General features: G+C 31.1%; 3 protein-coding genes and 1 long non-coding RNA gene across 5 annotated transcripts; 2 read left to right on the top strand and 2 right to left on the bottom strand.

Moving 5' to 3' along the window:
• Positions 1-1,081: 1,081 nt before the first annotated feature.
• Positions 1,082-7,074, top strand: E2F1 (E2F transcription factor 1). 2 transcript variants are annotated; one of them, XM_011008422.1, is made up of 14 exons: positions 1,082-1,539; positions 3,102-3,294; positions 3,522-3,578; positions 3,723-3,808; positions 3,887-3,975; positions 4,097-4,154; positions 5,034-5,086; positions 5,176-5,226; positions 5,330-5,378; positions 5,498-5,563; positions 5,651-5,727; positions 5,851-6,076; positions 6,398-6,464; positions 6,567-7,074. In XM_011008422.1, the coding sequence occupies exons 1-14, from the start codon at positions 1,321-1,323 to the stop codon at positions 6,698-6,700; spliced, it is 1,425 nt and encodes a 474-aa protein (XP_011006724.1). In that variant the 5' UTR covers positions 1,082-1,320; the 3' UTR covers positions 6,701-7,074. The 2 variants fall into 2 exon arrangements, with proteins under 2 accessions (XP_011006724.1, XP_011006732.1); XM_011008430.1 differs by lacking the exon at positions 1,082-1,539 and adding an exon at positions 1,669-2,662.
• A 508-nt stretch (positions 7,075-7,582) lies between these two features.
• Positions 7,583-8,249, bottom strand: LOC105112661 (uncharacterized). Its single transcript, XR_839800.1, has 2 exons — positions 7,882-8,249; positions 7,583-7,592 (listed from the first exon to the last, which is right to left on the bottom strand). It is a non-coding gene; the product is annotated as an uncharacterized LOC105112661 (long non-coding RNA).
• A 2,663-nt stretch (positions 8,250-10,912) lies between these two features.
• LOC105112668 (transcription repressor OFP6-like) lies at positions 10,913-11,789 on the top strand. The gene has a single exon (XM_011008442.1). The coding sequence runs from the start codon at positions 11,059-11,061 to the stop codon at positions 11,593-11,595; it is 537 nt and encodes a 178-aa protein (XP_011006744.1). The 5' UTR covers positions 10,913-11,058; the 3' UTR covers positions 11,596-11,789.
• A 6,926-nt stretch (positions 11,790-18,715) lies between these two features.
• Positions 18,716-19,904, bottom strand: LOC105112639 (probable CCR4-associated factor 1 homolog 11). The gene has a single exon (XM_011008410.1). The coding sequence runs from the start codon at positions 19,630-19,632 to the stop codon at positions 18,799-18,801; it is 834 nt and encodes a 277-aa protein (XP_011006712.1). The 5' UTR covers positions 19,633-19,904; the 3' UTR covers positions 18,716-18,798.
• Between the last annotated feature and the right edge of the window lie 2,481 nt (positions 19,905-22,385).

Here is a 22,385-nt window from a genome sequence, read left to right as displayed (position 1 = left end):
ATTATTTAGAATATATTTGTTTTTATGCTTTGAGAGTATTTTAAAAAATTAATTTTTTTATTTTAAATTAATATTTTATTGATGTTTTTAGATAATTTTAATGTATTAAAATTAAAAATATTTTTTATAAAATAAAAATATTATTTTAATATATTTTTAAATAAAAAATATATTAAAAAATAATCACTACCACATTTTTAAATTATTTTAATAAAATTAGTCAAAGTTCTAATGAGTTTCAAACGTTTAGATTATTGCCTGGCAAAAATATAAATAAAAAATATACAAGATTCTACGATTATGTATTTTTACTATTTTTATAATATCAACTAATAAAAAAATCAAATTAAATATAAATTATTTTTATTCCTTTGGATGATGGGATCCAATCCCTGGCTTTTCTAGATTCTGTGAAGGGTGCACCTGCTCAAAGCATTGGTGTAGTTACCATACAGTGAGATCAAAATACGACAATGACAAATGAACTTTCCTCCGCCTCCTCCTCCCCTCCTCCTCCTTTTCATTTTTTATTTTTTATTTTTTTTATTTTTGACAAATTGCACTTTCCTTTTTCTATTATTAGGAAAAAGAATAATATGATATATTTGATCTCTAATATATGATATAATTATTTGAAACCTTGTACAGTCCCATTTCTTCGAAATAGGATTCCTTGTATAAAATAATTTAAAATAATATGATATATTCGGAGTAGTTTAATAAAAATAATACCATGCTATAATTATGCTCACCTGTCTATTTTTATTTAGAATACTAAAAAAATTTATACTAAATCTAAAAACTAGTCACTTTAATTCAAATAGTGATTTTATAAATAAAAAAACATAAAATAACGTTAAGCAGTGAAGAATTTTACAGTATTTATGAATAATAACTAGTGATATTCTATTATTTATTTTATTAAAATTATTTTTAAAAATATATACTAATCACCTAATTAAAAGGGAAATAAAAGAAAGGAAATCTAATTTTAAAAATACAAATTACATTCAATTATGAATTAATGAATTAAATAAATAAATAAATAAAGACGAAGGCAGCGCTTCCCTCCACATCTATATCCGAACCAAATTCCCTCCTCCTCTTCCCTTCCCTCGTTTTCCACCCTCCCTCACTCTCTCTCTCTCTCTCTCTCTCTCCCGCTTTTTTTTATTTTCCTTTCCTTTCCATCCAAGCACCCCCAGATCTCTTCCTCAATTCCATTTCCCTCTCCTTTCAATTCCCTCTCCTACTTCAATTCCCTAAAAACCCTCCAAAAATATATAATTTTTTGTTTTTTCTTTCTTAAAAATTCTTGCGATGTCGAATTCTCAAGCACAAAACAACCAATCAATGAAGCAGCCGCAGCAAAGCAGTATGCAGAGTCACGCACCGAATCAGCGCCAGCATCAGCAACCACTTTCGTTTTCTTCAATGAAGCCACCGTTTTTGCCTCCGGGTGACTACCACCGGTTCGGTGACGAGCAACGACGTGCCGTTTCTGATCATGAAGTTGAGGGCATTGTTGTGAAACCTCCTGTAAGTATTTACTCTTTTTTTTGGGTTTGGGGTTTTGGGTTTGGTTTTTTTTTTTTTCGTGGTGATCTGCTTTGTTTTTAAATTTGACTGTTTTTAAGGGTTTTGTGATTCTGGGATTTTTTTCTTAATTTTAATTTTAGTGGATATTTGATTTTTTTGGCTAATTTTGTGTTCTTGAAGTGGGTTTTGGAGATGGGTTTGGTTAAGTTGTTGTGTTAGTGGGTTTTCTAGAGCTGAATTGGTGTATTTCACGTGTTTTTTGGGGTAAGGGGCTAAACTTTCTGCTTAAAAATACTATTTTTTCTAGTTTATTTTGTTTGTGCTGATTGGGATTAGATGCCCTCAGTAATGGTTTCTATTTTAAGGTTTTGTAAGAGTTTAAGTGCCTCTTACATAATCTTGGTGAGTTGCTGTCTTAAAATTCACGTATTAGGATCCGTTGTTCAGGAGGTAGGAAGACGAGGGGAAGGGAGTAGAAAAGGATGGTAAAAAGCTGGTGGTGAATGATACAAGTGGTATAATTCGGTGTGTGGTGTCTGGCTTGTGATAGCATACGGGGAAATATTAGGGACATGTGGTAAAGATTTGTATCTAAGATGTAAATGGGACACGGTAATGATGCTTAAGTTTACTAGAGGAACATTTAAATTGTAGGATTCAATAACTTAAGTTTCCTTATCAATTTGTGTTGTTTCAAGTTATGGTCCTAAAGTCAAGACATTACACGCCTAACTGTTTGATAAATGATGCCAAAGCTTTGATGAGGGAAGTAGACCTTCTGTCAAGTTAAGTGGATTTATGGTTCCTTAACATCTACTGCAAAAAGAGATGAGTACTTTGCCTAAATAAAAAAAATGCTGCATTTTGGTTGTTACTACAAATGTTTTCTGAGAAGCTCTGACATCTTATTGTGATGTATATGCCTGGTAAAAATGGCTCGCAATGTAGCAGTGCCATTGATTACTATTTTTCCCACCAGGCTCTGAAAGTTGTCCTTGCCTATTTTCCCTCTAATCAAGGATCTTTTGATGCCTATGAAGTTTCTGGAAGGCAGCATGACTACGAGTCCATTATGATGTAATTTTGGAAGGAACGTGATGCTTATGCCATGAGCTTGTTTCAAGTTAAAGTTGCTTCTAGCTTGCCCTTTGTGGTCTTCAAGCATGTGATCCTCCTGTGCTTGCATTCACCATCCTGACATGTTTGCTTCATGCAGAATACTTATAAACACAAGTCTTGATGTTTTATCTTTTTCTGTACCATGTTTTCCTATTCTCAGAATTCAAGTATCCCTTACATATGTATATTGGGAAGTGTCTAACTCTTGTGCTTTCCTTTACACTCATTTTTACTGAACACCTGGGATACACAATTTGGAATTCATGTATGTTTCTTATAGCTTTCATTTATTGATATAAGTTTGGCTGGTGGTGTCAGCTCAGAGGTTATACAAGATATATGCTGCGTACTACCTTTTAAAAAGCAAAATCTCATGAGCTCATTTGTTTTATAATTTTCAACAACTTACAGTGCGATAATATAAGTTAAATGTTGTATATCAGACATTAAAGCGGAAGAGTGATGCAGCAGATCATCAAGGTGAGTCCAGTGAGTGGAATGCTGGTCATGGATATATGGAAGTAGTGACCAGCCCCCTGCAGACACCTGTATCAGGAAAGGGGGGAAAGACACCCAAAACATCAAGACTCTCAAAGAGCAGTAAATCTGGATCTCAGAGTGCTGCTGCTGCTCTTGGTGAGTATATTTGTTTTAAACTTCTACAGCGGTGTCTCATATTTGTGGTTCTGGAGTTTTTTTTTTGTCACTGGTTAGGTCAGGGTAAATCAATGACTAAGTTGATATGTTGTGAGTTTCTTTTATTGTGGAAAAAATCTTCTTATCGTATTTTAATTGACTTCATTGGTGAAAAGAAGGAAGTGAAAGTAAATACATGTAGTGAGAAACGTTCTCTGAATCGGCAGGTTCTCCTGGAAATAATCTTACTCCATCTGGTCCATGTCGCTATGACAGCTCTCTAGGTAATCTTTTCTGCTCGTGCATTTCTGTATTTGCTTTTGAAACAGAGTAGTTGGTGATTATCATGAACTCCATTTCAAATAACTTGTGGAACAAAGAAAAACTACACTGTAAATGTGGTAATATATTATGTGATTCTGATTCAGGTCTCTTGACTAAAAAATTCATCAATTTGATCAAACATGCTGAAGATGGCATCCTTGATCTTAATAAAGCTGCTGAGACTTTAGAGGTCACCTTCAGTTCAGTTTCCATCTATTCTATCTTGTGTTGTAAAATTCTGTCATTTAAAGGTTTTCTTTCATTTCAGGTTCAAAAAAGGCGGATATATGACATAACAAATGTTCTAGAAGGAATTGGTCTTATAGAAAAGAAGCTCAAAAATAGAATTCAGTGGAAGTATGGACTTAAATTCCTTTTTGATGTCACTTGTTTTAAATTGTAAAATTGTTGCATGATTATCTACTATTATTAAAGTTATTTTTGCATGTGATGAGTAGCATTTGTTGAATGTTATCAGGGGACTTGATGTATCAAGGCCAGGGGAGGCGGATGATAATAATGTTGCTACTTTGCAGGTATGCAGTCATTGACAACCAGCAACTCTTTTTATTTCTGATCGTGACAACTGACAACTTGTTTCTTGGCATGGCATTTTTCTCTTGGATTAGGCTTTGCAAAGCTGTTTGTGAAGCGTGTTGCTTTAGTTTTCCTTCCTGGAAAGTTTTAGGAGCCAACTATGGCAGCGTGTTTAGATCAAACAGAGCAATAGATTGATAAGCATAAAAATCTAGAATCCACTTGGCCAAATCTGCAACTGCACAAGGGGCACTTCTTGGATCCACAAGAACAAAGAACCAGCTCAAGTTTGATTCACTAAAAGGTCTCTTTATTACATAGAATACTGTGCTTATGGTAGCACACGAAAACCTCAATTTGCCCTTGTAGTATAAAACTTAATTAATATCAAATCTCAACCAATGCTGAATAACCTACTATAGGAAAAAATTTTAAACAAATTAAAACTTCTGAATTGATAAATAACGAATAAAATTATAGTAAATCCAATTCATATTTTCCCTGGACTGATGCATTGCTGGCTGCTGACCCTATTTGGATGAAAGTCCTCCATCCACAGGGAAGAAACGCTGATTCTTCAATGGAACATCTATGTGAAAATGTAACAGTCTCGTGTATATGCCAACCAGTTAGGTTGTCCTTGCATATGTCCTATGAGCGTCATTTTGGGACACAACTTCTATAACAGTCTGTAGCATCGATGCAATGATTAAATTTGAATTCCTAAGGCTGCACTAAATGCTATTCTCTATGAACTAGTTAGTTGAGTTGAGATTTCATTTTCAGTTACAAAAGGTGGATCATGCACCGTTTCAGTGAACAAAAACTCTCAGGAAGTACTGGATTTTACTTCATCAATGATTGCCTTTTTCTTGCAGGCAGAAGTTGAAAACCTGACCATGGAGGAACGCAGATTAGATGAACAAACAAGGTTATGCTGTTTTTCCTTCTGCTTATGCAATATCCCCATGTTGCTTTTCTAAAACTTTTAGATTGTGCTGCGGCTCTAAATTATTGCAGAGAAATGCAAGAAAGATTGAGGGACCTAAGTGAAGATGAAAATAATCAAAAGTAAATTATTCTCCTCATGTTTGCATAGATTATTAATAGTTTGTACGGCAGTTACCTATTTTAATTAAGAGACTCAGCCCATTTTGCTGATTTACGATATTAGGTGGCTTTTTGTCACTGAGGAAGACATCAAGAGCTTACCTGGCTTCCAGGTTAGTTTTTTTTGTTTCATTATCAAGTAATAGACTTGGTGCTTGGAGTGTCACTGCCTTTCCTAAAGAAAATTTTCTATATTGCTAGCAATTGAGTTTGTAATTTTTTTCTGTTACAGAATGAAACCTTGATAGCAATTAAAGCTCCACATGGTACCACTCTAGAAGTCCCAGATCCCGATGAGGTAATCCCAAAAGTAGTCAATTCAAGGAAAGGGTTACAGTGCGTGTCCATTTTTGTTCGTTGTTATAGTTTTTCCTTTCCTTAGCAGGCAGTTGATTATCCTCAGAGGAGATACAGGATAGTCCTTAGGAGTACAATGGGCCCAATAGATGTTTATCTTGTCAGGTATCTTTTCATTTATTTTATGTTACTGACAAGGCCTAATCTTCATTCTAGCAGAGCAATGACTCATTGGTCACTCAAGAATTTATGTAACTGACTTTCCTGATGCCTCTCTCACTTACTCAGTCAATTTGAAGAGAAAATTGAGGATATTCAAGGTGTTGAGCCACCTCCAAGCTATCCATCAACCTCAGGCTTCAATGAAAATCCAGCTATTACAATGACCATGGAGGAGAGCAGAGGAAAGGAGGTTGAAATGCAGGAACAAGATGGTCATAGAATGTGCTCAGAACTTAACACCGCACATGACTTTGTGAGTGGGATCATGAAGATTGTTCCCTCAGATGTTGATGTAAGTTTTCCTTTTTGCTGTCCTAATTTTTCAGAAAAATGCAAGTTGTCAGCTGCTTATGTTTGCCTGGAATGTTAACAACGATTGCAAGCACAGGCAATGAAGCACAGCAGGTCGGGAAAGCACCTTATGTTCAGATAATTGTCTGAACTTTGTGGGATTCAACCTGTCAATAATTGATTGGTTTAACATGCTGTCGTTTGTCCTAACATGGATTTGAGTTCCATGGCATGTGCCTTACTATTTTTTTACTAAAGAAAGGAACTACCATTTGTAAAATAGATAAGTTTCCTTAATTCTAATTTTGTTGTTTAATTACAGAGTGATGCAGATTACTGGCTTTTATCAGATGCTGGTGTTAGCATTACAGACATGTGGCGTAACGAACGTATCCTTGTTAAGATAGTGAATTGTGTTTACCTCATTTGTGTTGTCATCCTTCATAAAGTATAGACCAGCAAACTTCTGAGTTCCTTGACTGCAAAAATAGCTGCGGTTGAATGGAATGACTTGGACACACTTCCTAATGATTATGTCATGCCAAATGTCTGCCCACCACAGCCCCAGACTCCACCATCTAATCCAACAGAAGTGCCTCCCGGTACTAACACGACTGCTGGATGAAAGGGAAATGTTGGAGAATCAAGTAAAAGATAAATGGCTTTTTTTGGGTCAAGAACCTATGGCAACCACCCTCTGCCTTTACCGTTGTGATATTTTGGAGGTTAGATCGAGGGTTCCTGCAAGCTACCATAGCTCCAAAGAAACTAAAGCTTGCAGAGGTAGCTAGTTCATTGTACAGCTTAAGTAATATACATGATACGTATGATTCTAGTGGCAAATAAAGAAGGTAACTGACTTTTGATCGATTCTTGTATATTTCTCCGCTTCATGGCTTTGTTGTATTTATATCCGTTTAGGTGGCAAACTATGTAATATATAATGCGATGACAGTATTCACTCCTGTTTAGAAACTCAAAAATAGATATACTTTCTGAGGCGTTTGCGTCTCTTTTGCTGTTCTATAATGATGTGTGAAACCAAGGCACTATATGGCAGGATTGAAGCATGTCCTGATAATTGACATCTCAATGTTATCGCCTGTGGATGCAAGGCATTGGCTACCTCCTTGAATCTTCCCCGTCTCCTGAATGGATTGGTTGTTCCCGTAATGCAGTGGTGATTGTGGAATTTCATTGCTCGGTGGTAATTATGACCCCAGGAACTCTGGTGATTGCGCTAGTTGCAACCCAAAGGACCTAAAAACTATCAAATAAATTGCTTAGAGGGTTGGTAAAGATCTGAATTCATGGATTTTGTTTTCATTTGTTCCATACGAGAGGCATGCATCTTGTATATTGTGTTCATGCAAAGTTTCAGTCTTGAAAATGAAAAAACCACTTTAAAAGTTTGTTTCATTATAATGGATTATTACAGAAATTATCACGGCCATCAAAGGACACATGGAATCTGAGCCAAGAACAAGCAAGAGCCAATCCTCTGTTGAGCTGAATATCTTCATTTTTGGAAACAATAGCCTTGGCCAATTAGTCTCCTACCTACTAAAATACATAGTTCTCCAAGCAGTGTTTAGGCAAAGACACTAAATTCAAAGAAATTACAAAACAGTGGAGATTTTATAAAACAATAATTCTTATCCAACCTGCTTTATCCACAATTTATGCCAAAAAAAAAGTAAGAAAACCAAGAAACCACATTAAGGGCACTTAAAATTCACATCAGGAAAGGCAAGAACTGAAACAAAAGTAGGGAAAGGAAAAGAACTTAGAGAAGGGAGTAACTACCTTCCATAGACCAGCTTCAAGACCACACTTCTTGGTAACTTCCTCAACAGAGGAAGATGATGGGGCTTTCCCTTCTTCAATTAACTCTAGTTTCAAGTCGTTTAAAACTGGATTTGGGAGGTTGATTACAGGTAGAGCAGCAGCTGTTCTTGGAGCTTTTGTTGTTCAAGAAAGAAGCAAAAGAGAAAGGAGGGAGTTGCAGTTGCAGAGTTGCTGTTATTTGCCATTCAATATCAAATTAAAACTATCCTAAAAACAGTACATGCCCTAAAGTTCCAAGTAGTGAAAAGTCCTTGGAACTTAACAGGAAAAAAAAAAAAATTCTAGGACTTAAGCCAACCAAGAAAGGTCATTAATGAAAAAAAAAAAAAAAAGGAAAGTGAAAATCTTACCATATTACTACCCTCACAGTTTTCAGTTATTAATTAGACTAGATTGAGATGGACTTGGAAAAAAAAAGATTTTTGATCTTTTATTTTCTTCCTGTTTTTATGCTTTTCAAATATGAAAATCACTTGAAGAAACATTTTTTTTTTTGAAAGGATTAAACATAGTTAAATATATAACCTACCTCTAGACTTAGTTATAAAATGATGGAATTAATCTGAGTGGAATTAGATTTATAAAATAATTGAATTAATCTAAATTGTTTTAGATTCATCAAAATAAATTTTATTTTAATTTTTTAAATTAAAAATAAAATTTGTGTTAATTTAAATTTTAATTAAATTGCAGGTTACTCAAATTTTTAATTGGGTCACTCCCAAATAATTTTTTAAATTATCTAATTCCCATTCCATTCCTATCCTACAGTATATATTTTTCAAAAAATAATTTTTTTTACTGCCCATCTTTTAAATTCATTTCTTTGATTGAAAAAAAAGAGTACCTTTTAGTCTGGCTCCCAGTTCTATTAATTATATAGAATGATGTTGAGTTAATTAAAGGGAAAAAAATAATAATAAAAAAAAAATTCTTCTCTCCCTTCTTGTTTCTGCTTGTGACGCACTATTAAAACATATCATGGAATTAATATGGAGCAAGACCCTGCATGGGCTGGGAGAGACCCTGCATGGGTTGGGAGAATCCATACAGGTAGATAAAAAAATATTTAAAAATTTAAAATAATATTGTTTTAATAAAAAATTAATAAGATGGTGATTGTTTTTGACTGAATCAATCTGAGTTTTTTTTTTAATTTAATCTAGTCGATGCCAAAGATCAATCATGCTTCTTCGACATTGTTAGTTGATTTTACACTATATATATATTGAATAGGTAGAGCAAAAAGCTCAAGCATGAAAAATTCTTAAATACTTTGAAAATCTTAGGTTATGAAAAATCTGAGTTTAAGGATAATTTATTATCAGCTCACAATGAATTATCTTAAATTCTTTTTGGTTGCAGATTTAGATAGATTTATGATATTCTATCCAAGGACTTCAATTAATTATCTTAATTTTCTTCTTACTTAAGCCCCATTTCCTACTTTCGTTTTAACCTCACAAATCTTCAGGTTACTCACAGGAACCAAAACAAACCATGGCAAGCAAAAACACCAAATGTTCTCCAACGCAATCCAAGAAACTTTCCTTCATAACCAAGACAAGGAGCAATAGCTTTCCAACAGCCCTTTGTGAAGAAACATCAAATCCAAATGCCAGTTTGAAGCATACTTTAAGCTCCCCTTCACTGTTCTATACATATACTTCTGTGAAGGATTTGATTCCTTTATCACAAGGTGGTCTTGTACTATTCGATCATTTGAGGATATAGCAATAAGCAATGTTCTGGTCCAAAAGGCTGCGTGGTTATACTTGCAACCTTTGCCTAAAACAAGAGCCGCCTCCTCCTCCTCCTCCTTCAAGAACTTACTTTTGGGTTCACATTTGGAACAAGCTAACGAATACTTGTCCCAAATTCATCAATAGAAACATAGTTGGGAAGATTACACATGCCCCTGACATGGTACGAAGAGCAATTTATGTTGTCTAGCTAGTGACTGAGTTCATGTGCTGATTTTCTTGTCGTTGCTTTAGTGATAGTTGCTGGACAGTTTTTCAGCTGCTATGGTTGTGCATGGCAGTTGTTTTCTTGCTGGGACGGTAGTTCAAGTTGCTGTTTTCTTTCGTGTTCTTCTTGAAGTCTTAGTTGTCTTTATGTGGTTTAATTGTGCTCGGCATCATCCGGCATTATCTTGGTGGCTTCACTGATCTGCTATGGTTGATCTTGTACACATCTTTCTAAATTGTATCTGTTTCTATTTTCATTTATAATTTACTAACGATCCTATTCATTGAAAAAGAAATTAGCCTTCCAATAATGTCTTGTTAGAATGCCAAAAGAAAGGTCCAGCTGCAGTGTTTTTGTCTTTCCCAAATCCACCGTACGTTATGTATACATAAATCAAGTAATCAAATTTCCTTTTAGTATTTATGTCTATGAAAGGGTTTATCTATGATCAAAACTCTCTTGAATTAATTTTGAAATAAATTGAAATTAGTTTTTAAATTTAATTTTTTCTTGTTTCAGTATATATCTTAGCAACTCTTTATATATATATATATGCCCTTCTTTCTAGTTTTCACACAAGTATTGTGTTTCTCAACTATCATATAGAGTTAAAATTAATGAAATGATCTATTTTTTTTTTATCAAAAATTGTTTTGAGTTACTCATGATGATATGAAAAAATTCACGATAATTTTGGATCATTTAGTCTTTATAAAATTCAGTACTTATATCATGATCTAGAATTGTTTAAATTAGATTTTCTGTTTCTCAATTAAGTTATTTCAAAGAATATGATTATTATTAATTATATATAAAAAAAGGAAAGAAAATATCATATTTGATTCAATTAATTACTTGTTAATTTTCTTTGAAGGCATGTTAGAAAATGCCAAAATCCCTTTACTAAACTCACATTGATCCGGCCCTTTGTTCCTTTAGTCAAGAAGAATGATCTAATATAACCTTCCTCCCTCAACAACTCAAAAGAAAATGACTCCTATCCAAAAGCAAAAACAACTCCCCTCCCTCCCTCCCTCCTCTCTAGAGTCCCCAAATGCTTTAGAGTTTTAATCTTGAAAAGGAGTCTCACCATTAACACCTCCTAGCTAGATCCAGGCCAACTAGTACACTAAACCTTGCAAATTAAGCACAAAAACTCTTTCAATGTCTTCAAAGAAGAAAAATCTCCTTCAATCCATACTCACACCCAATGTAGGCAGTGGCTGTGGCTGTGGCAGGCCAAAACTCTCTGATGTATACGAGCCAGCACCGAAACCTAAACCCAAAACCTCAATTTCCCAAAAAGATCCGAACCCCAATTGTTCCTCTACAAGCTCATGTAATAAAAGTGTAGGCTTCTCATTACCGGACAATGAAGAAGAAGACTCTACTTCCACTGCTTTCACTTTGAAAAAAGACAACAACACGTCATCAACCCAAAACTCCGAATCCGAAACCTATCCAAAAGCATCCAAAATCATTGACAGCATTGCTGTGGTGAAGGATTCTGATGACCCCTTTCAAGATTTCAAGAATTCTATGTCGCAAATGATCTTGGAGAAAAACATCTACTCCAAAGATGATCTTGAAGAGCTTCTTAACTGCTTCTTGGAGCTGAATTCTCCTTGCCAACATGATGTTATCGTTCAAGCTTTCACTGAGATCTGGAAAGAGATCAGACGTGTGTCACATGAATCCTAGCTGTGCATGGAACTTGTATGTTGGATAGTTTTGATGTTTGTTTACAATACTTTGGCAGTGAGATTTTATTTTGGAAAAAATATTTATGTTCTTGACGGTAACATTTTACTTAATTTTTCCTTACTTTTATTGTTGTGATTATAAATGTACTTACTGAATAGAAAAACAGTAATGATATATAATACAGAACAATACGTTAGCAATTATAACTAACTCTGGAGTTTAAGTGGCAGTGGTTGGCAATCTGTGTTGCTGTGTTCTTTATACGTTGAAAAACTCTTAGCTTTTTCGATCTGGGGTTAGCATTTCCCTCACTTTCGAGCTTCTTCTTCTCAGTGATTGTCAGATTGTCCAGTTCAGCTTCTTCTCTTTTTTTTTTCAATAATCATCGAGAATATATTAATCAGTTCAATAGCTCTGTAACAATGACTATTAAATATTTGAAGGTTAAGTATGACCAAACATAACAACTGTTACCACACTCGATATTAATGGACTTTAATTAGGTTATTATATTTCTCTCCTTTTGTTCTTGAAATTCATAAATTCGAATCACCAGTGTATAATCCCTTTTTTCTTTAGAAAATAAATTAAATCCTTTCTATATTCTATAGAAATGGAATTTCCCAGTGCCACGTCTTGTTTGAAAGAGAAATTAAAGGCATGACTTGCGCATTATCAGCTAATTATCAATTTAATGTGTGTGTGTGCTATATATATATAATTGGGAGGTCTTATTCAATTTTGGGTTAGAGTACGTGGGAAATCCTTCATCATTCCTAATTCTCCGTAAATCTCTTTATTATCCTTTTTATATTTAGTGCCTATTTATTTTTATGTTCTATAAGCATATTTAAAAAAATTTAATTTTTTTTAATTTTTTTTTAATTTTAAATTAATATATTTTTAATGTTTTCAAATCATTTTGATGTGCTGATATCAAAAATAATTTTTTAAAAGTAAAAAAAAATTATTGGTATGTTTTTTGATACAAAAAACTATTTAAAAAGAAATTACAACTACATTTCCAAACAAACTCTTAATTATTTATCAGCGCCATTTTTTCTTCGGTATTTTAATACAAAAAACTATTTAAAAAAAAATTACAACCACATTTCCAAACAAACCCTTAATTGTTTATCAGCGCCATTTTTTCTTCTGTATGAGCTTATTATGAAGATGAATTACTAGAGTTTTTTTTTCCTACTAGTTGTAATTTAAAAAAAAAAAAGCTTAAAGATTAAAGAGTAATTACAATAGTATACTATTAGATATTTCTGAAACATCATAAAATTCCTTGTTAGTTTGTCCTTAATCTTGCATAAATAATAATGATAACAAAATTTCTTCTCTAATTTTGAAAATAAATGAATATTACCTTCTCTAATTCTCAAATCCTGCACAACCCCCTCACAAGACCTTCATTATATATATATATATATATATATTTCATTATAAATAACTTATTAGTATATAATTGAACTCAAAATTAATTAATGATGACATTAACAAAGTAATTGATAACGTTAAGAAACATGAAGAATTGTTTCTCTTGGCTTCAGATGATGTGAACTGCACTTGCACAACGCATCTTCTTCATTTATTTGACAGAATTTGCCATTACATGTTTACGAAATGTTTGGAAAAAAGAGCCATAAATAAATCAATGGAGTGACACTGAAGGCAGTACGTCCTCCTTGAACAATAACCATTCACCAGAAAAGTCTGTTTCTGATGCTGATTTCTTAACTAATTCAAGACCATTCTTTTCAGTCATAGCTTATCACCCACCGGTTCTATTCAATTATTACTTTTCAAGGATGTGCTTATGACAAAACACGTTTTTTTTTTATGAATTTTACCTTCTTTTTTTTTTTCCCTGGAGGAAACTAGTTTTCAGAACCGCACTGTATAAGTCAGATTAAATTTTTTTCTAATGTAACAAATTAAATAATAATAAGGTTATAGCAAATTATTTGATATTTTTTATTAAATCTAGTAAACATCTCATCTTTGAAATCTCCCTATTCGATTCATTATCTAGTTCAATTTAAAATTAAATTAATTATATAAGAGTTGGTATGAGGTATTCTAGTCAACTTCGCTAATTAAAAACCAATTCGATCGATTGGCCAGTAAATAAATTATGAAGATGAAATAGATATAAAAAAACCTATAAATTCAAACTTTTATCTAATTTTAGTTTAAAATTCAATCATGTGGGAGTTTTTCTTACATCATCTAATAGACTTGATCAGTCAAAAGACCAGGAGACTGATAAAAGAAGTCCGAGGGGAAAAATGAAAAAAAGAAGATGAAAGTAAAAAATAAAAATCTTTCAACTCGACTGTTTGACTAGCTCGGATTTAAAATTAAACCATGTGGGGTTTTTCCTAACATGACCTAATCGACTTAATCAATTTAAATATTATTATTCAAGGATTAAAACAACTTAACACCTAAGAATAGAGAGAATTAGGTGTATCATTAAATTTTATAATTAAGACAAATTACTCAAGTAAATGCAATGACTAATGATATAATTAAAGTGTAAAGTAAATAATTAAGGAAAAGACTTTGCAAACTTATTTTAATTTAACATGGTTTGACAAGCTTACATCAATACTTTAAGTGCTAAATCGTATTTTAGTATTGTTTTCTTTCACTAGACTTTCAAGTTTAAAAATATAATTATCACTTGATGAATCAACACTAAACTTTTTACACTATTAGAAAAAATCCATTCTTTAAGATTTTACCTACTTAAAGATATACTCTCTTCGAAATTTTTTCATTGATGAAATTGTCTCACCAACACCAATTTTTTTAAAACTTTCAAAGGTTTATAATGATGTTTTGTTTTAACAACAAACTTTTCCAATAAAATGAATATTATAATTGAAGTTTTAATATCTTCATACTTTACTGGACATCACTTATAGAATATGAAAGTGTTTAAGTTTAGTGAGAATAAAATTGAATATTTTTTATGCTAGAATATAAAAGTTTAATGGCATAAATCAGAGTATGATCATGAATTGATGATTCTATAGTAGTTTTACTTTTATAATAGCTTGTATATCATATATGTTATATATATAAAAGAAAAACTAGTTGTTTATAATCATTACTATTCCTCTAGCAACTAAAATGATCAACCGGTTCAAATTGGTCAAGTTAATTAGTCGATTATTTTTTGTAAAATTCTCAAGTGTTCATCACTTATGAATAAACGATCGATCAATTTATTTGTTAACCCCAAACGATCAACTGGCTCATGCAGAATTCCATATTTAACTTAGATTTTATCTAACTATTATCAATAATTTAATGCATGCAAAATAAAGTGTGTGAGTTTATTTTAATTATATTATCAAGAAAGATATAATGATTTATATTTAAGCACTAAAATTAATTTTTATTCTAAATCTTCACTTTTCTCTATTCTTGGAATTATGAATTATTAAAGTTAGTATTTAAAAGAATTTATTTTTAAAAATCTAATTAATTATTAAATCATATCCTTATTCATGATTAGATCAACTCTCATTAGGTTCGATATAAAATCCAAATCAAATTATATTTCCAAGTTGCGTGAATTAACTAGATTGATCAATTAAGTTAAATCAGATTATCTCCTGTTAAATTTTGATATAAAATCCAAATTAAATTAAATTTCAAGTCAGGAGTTTACTTGAATTAAATTAAATTTAATAACAATAATTAACCATCATTGTATATGTCATTTGGTAAGTCAACAAAAAAAAAAAAAACTGTATCCATTGGGGTGGATCAGCCACTCGTTTTTAAGACAGTACTTTCATCATTTTCTGCATTAATTTACATTGTTACTGCTAGCATTCACTTGATTAATTATAGGTGGATCTTATAATATGATCAAGATATGAGGAGAACCTATCCTGTTATATACATCCGAAATCATATTTAAAACACCAAGAGATTAAATAAAATATTTATCATTTCCAATTGAAATTAAAGTAAATAAAAGCTTGTTTTCATGCAAGCTTTAATGACTAAATATATATTGATGTCGGCATAAAATTAATAATATTAAAAATTTCTCCTCAACAAGCACACAGGTAATATGGGCTTTCAAAATGAATGGACGCAAATATGCTAAGGGGCCTCAGAAATGCTCAAACATTATATTTACAAAGTACACTTAAATGAACAATAATAAAGTAGCCAGTCTAAAAGACTTTGATATTATAATACAGTTATTTTTTATTTAAAAATATATTAAAATATTTTTTATTTTTTAAATTTATTTTTAATATTAAATATTAAAAAATTAATTTCAAATAAAAAAATATAATTTTTACAAAAAAAAGAGCACCGCATGGACAGACAGTGTCAGAAACCCTTTAAGACCCCATAGGCACCGCTTCTCTGTTCTTACTATGATTGCTGCTATATTGTTTTTGCATGCTGATATATTTAAATTTTGGCATTGCTTATAAAAAGTGAATTTTGATTTTAAATTATCATTTATAATTTTTTTCATAAATAATTATAATAAAAATAGGTTGAAATTAGCTATAAAAGGCTGTGGGTGAGAAGGCTGCTTTTGCCCATTCATTTTCTTTTTTTTACAACATTCTTAAATTAATTGTCTTTTATATATCAAGTTATTAGTACATTCGATGAAAATGGCTCAATTTTTTTAAAATGATAAATTTTTTAATTTTTAATAACATAATTATTTTAAATCAATTTTATAATAAAATTTTGATACGAGTTATATTTATGATTTTTTAGTTAAAAACCATTAAATCAATTGAACAAATAATATCAAATAGAAATATAAATATATAAACTATTGTTAGTGTAATAAAGGGGATGAAATCTAACTTAACACTTATCACATCATGGTAGCAGATTAATTTGATTACCACGGCACAATAATAGGCTAAATCAATTCCAGATAAACATAAATTAATAGAATATTTTTTTATATTATGATAATGATTATTTTTAAAACTATTTATTATTTTTAAAATTAAAATAATATCTTTTAATATCTTAAAATTTATTTTTTAACATCAGTATATTAAAACTATTTCAAAACATAAAAAATAATTAATTTAAAGTAATAAAATAAATAAAAATATTTTTTTAATAAAACATTTAAAACAAAAAATCAAAAACATTATTGGTAGATAATAACAGGCAGTAAGAGAACTAAAAAAACGTAGAGAAACTAACAGGGCGAGTAAACAAACTAAAAAGCTAATTAAACTAAGAAAATTAAAAAATAATTGAAAAAATTGAATCGTAAAAAAAACTAATTATAATTTTGAAAAAACTAACCGGTTTGGTTTGGTTTCAGTTTTATAAACTTGAAACAGAAAAAACTGAACCAAACCGAACCCAAATTAAAAAAGCTAGAAAAAACTGAGCCAAACAAAAAAAAAAACCAAGTCAAAACAAAGCTAAACATGAAAAAACTTAGCCAAACCGAGCTAAAATAGAGCCAAACTAAAAAAATCAAAACAAACCGGTTTTTGTTCTAGAAACCCTAATTAAACTGAAACTGGTCGGTTGTTTTGGTTTTTTTAAAAAAATTTATTTGATTATTTTTTTATAAAAACTGAACCGAATTGAAAATGATCATCTTTAAAAACTAATATAAAAAAATAAGGAAAGGAAAAGAAAAAAAATCTATTTTTTTTTTTGGATTTAGTTCAAAAGAAGTGAGTGATGAAGTCTTAATTCTTTGTGTGGAAATATTGATTAATTAAAAAAAAAGAGGAAAATAATCTTTTAGAGGATAAAAATGAGAAAAATCATTTCAATTTTCTCTTTTCACCCTTCTCCTCCCAACTTGAATGGAAATGAAAAGTCTCGAGCAAAAGTCTACTACTACTTCTGATGAATCAAAATCCCTCTGGTCGTTGTTCTAACTAGTCAAAAACACCCTAAATCCCACTAACCAATATTATCATAACTAGCTAACTACAAACAAGTTTTTAATTTTTTAAAAATATATAATTTCAGTCAATCCATCCACACCAAAACTTAAACTTTAGTCAGATCCTAATTTGGGTATTAATTTTAACCATGAATTGCAAGAGAAAAGAAAGGGAAAACGTGCAAGCAACCAAGGCTCGATGACTTTGACAATCAGTGGTTGGATTATACATGGACAGCCAATCTGGACTCCATAGCTAGTGCATGGGAAGCTTCCGAGAGTAAAATTATAACAGAAGAAGAAGAAAAAGAAAGGCAGAATGTAAACAGTGCGTTGTGTGGACTTGTAGATAGGAAGCACGAGTGCCATGCATGCCCTAGCGAGCACCACTGACCTTGTCAACCATTTGAAAAATTCGGTGTTTCAAGGGGCAGTAGGCTTAAGAACTTTCCCCAGTCATAGATAGTACACACTGTATCCTAAGATTCAACGCAAGACTATGAAATACTATATTTTAAAAGATCAGTGATATTGTAATGTATTTGATAAAATATCACTCCTTTTTCACAAAAATTTTTGGGAATAATTTGTCACAAAACTATAAGTTATGTGATAAATTTAAGAATGAGTGTTTATTAGGAATGATTATTTTTAGTTCGATTTGGTTTTTATAAAAACATAACCAAACTAATAGTTTTAAAAAAAATCAAAACTGGTTTAAAAATCAAAACTGGTTCAAACTGATTAATTTTGATCCGGTTTAGTTTTTAATTAAAAACTAATTTAAAGGTTTAGTTTTTTTGATTTCAAATTTATAAAATAGAAACTAAACTCAACCAGTTATTTTTTAAAAAATTTAATTGGTTTAAGTATTTTTTTTTAGTTTTTTCAAAAAAAAATTTATAATATTCACCCCTCATTTAGTGAAGTAATCCACTACAAATTGCTCAAAATTTATAGAGGTTTAACTTAAAAATATATTAAAATAGTAATTTTTTATTAAAAAAATATTTTTTATATTAAAACATCAAAACAATCTTAAAATAATAAAGTAATTAATTTTAATAAAATAAATAATTTTTTTAAAAACACCATTTAGAATTTAATTTAAATTCATCAAATCTCATTTCATCCCACAACGCCTTAGTTAAACACCACCATAACACAAGCCAATATACCATAAAAGAATTTCTTTAATTATTTTCCAAATTTCATCAACTTAATTTAAAAAAATAAAATTTAATAAATCAAATAATCCATGTATGTTTTTATCAACAACACACTTCTAATCCATACAAAACACCAGCATGTTGCTCTGGTCCATCTTTCACAAAGAACACATCCCTCATCTTTTGAAAAGCATGCCATGTTAGCAAACTATCCGAACCAGCCTGGTGACATTTCCCAACCTCTCGGTTCACTTCCAGGGTCCGGGCCACCCGGTCCAATCCACCATACAAACTCTTACAAAACCGCATCATGTGTTTGACATCGTAAATGTTATTTCCGAAAAACACCCTTAACAAACTCAAAAATCCCACCAACCCAGACGGTAACTCCCGGCGTGTGATTATCTTCACCAAGTACCCAAAATCATATGCACTGTGGAAAGTAACCCAACTCACTGACTCGTTGCATACAAGCCCAGACGACATCATCAACTCAGCAAACTTCGCCGAGTCAACCCCCTCCTCTCTATTCCTCTCAAAGTCAATCCCTTGTCGCCTCAGCAGCTCAACCGAGTCAGGAGCATGCGAGTCACGCTCCACATCAAAATCCCTGAAGTTGAACTCCCAGATGAACCGGTTTTCGGTTCCCAGATCAGGCAAGTTTCCCTTCGCATCGGACAACGTGAGGCCCACCTGGATAAGATTCAAAGCATCAACGTTGGATTTAAGGATCTTATAATGATCCGACGGCTTGAGTTGTCGGAAATAATTCCTGTTGTTCGTGGGGTCTACTGGTGGTCGGAAAACAACCCCAGGAAATTCCGTATCCATGGAGATGAACGGAAACTCATCGATTAAATCACGAATCAGCTCGAATTCCGACTCCAAATTCCACGACCACACTTCACGAATTACAATCTCCTTGCTTTCTTCCATTTCTATTTTTTTTTAATTGCTTGAAAGAGAGAAAAAGAGAGAGAGGAGGACTCTAAGTTATATCTTCTTTCTTCTTCTCTGCTGTTCTGCTGGTTATGAAGAGAGTGAGAGGGAGAAGGTGAGGTATATATATTAATTCTGCTGGTTATGAAGAGAGTGATATGAAGAGAGTGAGAGGGAGAAGGTGTGGTATGTAAATATATGGGAAGAAGGTGGGGGGTGGAGGAGAAGGTAGTAGCTTGGAAAGCGAGAAGGGTTCAGTGCTGCGGTGTGTGCAGTGTGATAAAAGTTCAAAGATTCAACGCGTCAGGAGTTTGACTGACTTGGTCCAAATGAGGCCGCTTTCATTATTATTTTATTTATTAATGAATGTTCATTTTGATAAATGCCATTATTTATAAACAAAGCCAGCCATCATGAATCCACCGCCTTTATCCGTTGCTTCCTTTTATATATATTGAAATAATATATTTTTTATTTTTAAAAATTTAATTTTTATATAAAACATTAAAAATTTAATCTGAAATAAAATTTTTAATTCTTTTAAAATATTTTTAAAATATAAAAACAAACCAACAAATAGACTTTTAGTATCTTATTCTTAATTATACTGTTTATTTAGTAGATGTGATAATATTAATATTTTGGATTTTTTTAAATATAACTCCTTAGTAGATCTCATGATCAAGTTTTTCCTAACCATATGTTATTTTCAGTCATGAGATGTATGGAATTTTTAGTATTTACTTATCGCATAGTTTAGTTATAACAATTTTATTTTTTTTGGTTTCTTGCAATCTTTATTTTTAATCTTGAAGTGATGTAAATATTATAGAAAAATCACATGATTAAAATCAGGTTATTTATAACCATGTATTTATGGTGTTTGGAATGTGAATAAAGTGTTTTTATTTTTATTTTTTATTTTTTATTTTTTATTCATCTTTAATAAATTCCAAGTGGGTTCACTTGCAGAATTCGGATTTTGACCATTTTCAATGTACCAGGTGGGTATTTTAGATTAGTGTTGTCGTCTAATAGGATGTGGTGGGAGCAGAAAGAGAGAGAGAGACATAAACAGAGATGAAGCAGCCAGCTGCGGCCACTTTCTTCTTCCTGGTGGTTTCTTCCATGGCTTTTGATGCTTGCCTGGGTTTCTCGGACATTTTCTTGCAAGTGGCTAGTTACTGGTTTCAACATCACCTCTTTGTTTTATAATAACACTCCACTGGGCTTTGACATGGAACTTGCACCAAATTTACTAGGCTATTAATAATTAAAATAATGCCGGTTTCTTCGTAAATTTACTCTTAGACTATTCTCTCTCTCTCTCTCTCTCTCTCTCTCTCTCTCTCTCTCTCTCTCTCTCTCTCTCTCTCTCTCTCTCTCTCTCTCTCTCTCTCTCTCTCTCTCTCTCTCTCTCTCTCTCTCTCTCTCTCTCTCTCTCTCTCTCTCTCTCTTTTATCTTAATTTTTAGAGTATTTATGGATGGGCTTTCACTTGAAAACTAAGTATAATTCTGATTAGGTCGCAAAAAGTTCATCCCATTTAATTTAAATAATGCATTTACAAAACTAAAATGTTTTCATCTAATATATACATATATATATTCAGAAGAAGAAGAAGAATGTGTCCGTGAATTTGGAATTTTGGACAATCTTAACTTAAAGAGCAAACATCTTAGAATATTTTATTTTTTAAAAAAATATTTTTTTTATTTTTAAAATTATTTTTAACATTAAATATAAAAAAATTAATTTAAAATAACAAAATTCAAATTTTACAAAAAGCGAGCATAGCATGGACAAACAATGTCGGAAACGTAACCCTTTTTTTTACAAGTTGATATATTTAAATTTGGGTATTGCTTATAAAAAAGTGAATTTCGATTTTAAATTATAATTTGTAATTTATTTTTCATAAATAATTTATTACAAAAATAGGTTGGAATTAGCTATAAAAGGCTGTGGTGAGAAAGCTACTTTAGCCCACCCATTTTCTTTTTTACAACATTCTTAAATTAATTGTTTTTTATATATCAAGTTATTAGTACATTTGATAAAAATGACTCCAATTTTTTTTTGAAATGGTAAATTTTTTTAATTTTTAATAACATAAATATTTTGAATCAATTTTATAACAAAATTTTGATATGAGTTACAAGTCATTTCCGATTAAATATATTTATGATTTTTTAGTAAAAAAATCTTAAATCAATTGAAGAAAATCATATCAAATAGAAATATAAATACATAAACTATTGTTAGTGTAATAAAGGGGATGAAATCTAACTTAACACTTATCGCATCACGGTGGCAGATTAATTTGATTGATTACCACGGCACAAATAATAGACTATTTCAATTCCCTAATGTGATAATGGTTGAATTTTGAAGTATTTACTATTCAAAAGTATATTAAAATAATATTTTTTAATATTCTAAAATTTATTTTTTAATATCAGCATATAAAAATTATCTCAGAACATAAAAAGAATAATTAATTTGAAGTAAAAAAATAAATAAAAATATTTTAATTTTCCTAAAAACACATTTGAAATACAATAAAAAAAACTGCTGGTAGTTAGTAACAGGCAGCAAGACAACTAAAAAAATGCTTGAAAATAGAAGAGAAACTAATATGAGAAAATAATCTCTCTTTTTTTTGGTTGTTTAGTTTGAGAGAAGTGAGTGATGAAGTCTTAATTCTTTGTGTGGAAATATTGATTAATTAAATAAAAAAGAGGAAAATAA

This window comes from Populus euphratica, unplaced genomic scaffold (assembly GCF_000495115.2).
Source record: "Populus euphratica unplaced genomic scaffold, PopEup_1.0 scaffold5.1, whole genome shotgun sequence".
Lineage (NCBI taxonomy): Eukaryota > Viridiplantae > Streptophyta > Magnoliopsida > Malpighiales > Salicaceae > Populus > Populus euphratica.
This window is presented reverse-complemented; position numbering and strand designations above follow the sequence as displayed.

What these genes read in the sequence shown, in the direction of transcription:
- E2F1 (XM_011008422.1), top strand. Translation starts at nt 1,321, where the DNA reads ATGTCGAATTCTCAAGCACAAAACAACCAATCAATGAAGCAGCCGCAG. An exon ending in AGAGCTTACCTGGCTTCCAG is followed by an intron (nt 5,379 to 5,497) that starts GTTAGTTTTTTT and finishes TTTCTGTTACAG; the next exon opens with AATGAAACCTTGATAGCAAT. An exon ending in AGACATGTGGCGTAACGAAC is followed by an intron (nt 6,465 to 6,566) that starts GTATCCTTGTTA and finishes CTGCAAAAATAG; the next exon opens with CTGCGGTTGAATGGAATGAC.
- LOC105112639 (XM_011008410.1), bottom strand. Translation starts at nt 19,632, where the DNA reads ATGGAAGAAAGCAAGGAGATTGTAATTCGTGAAGTGTGGTCGTGGAAT.
- LOC105112668 (XM_011008442.1), top strand. Translation starts at nt 11,059, where the DNA reads ATGTCTTCAAAGAAGAAAAATCTCCTTCAATCCATACTCACACCCAAT.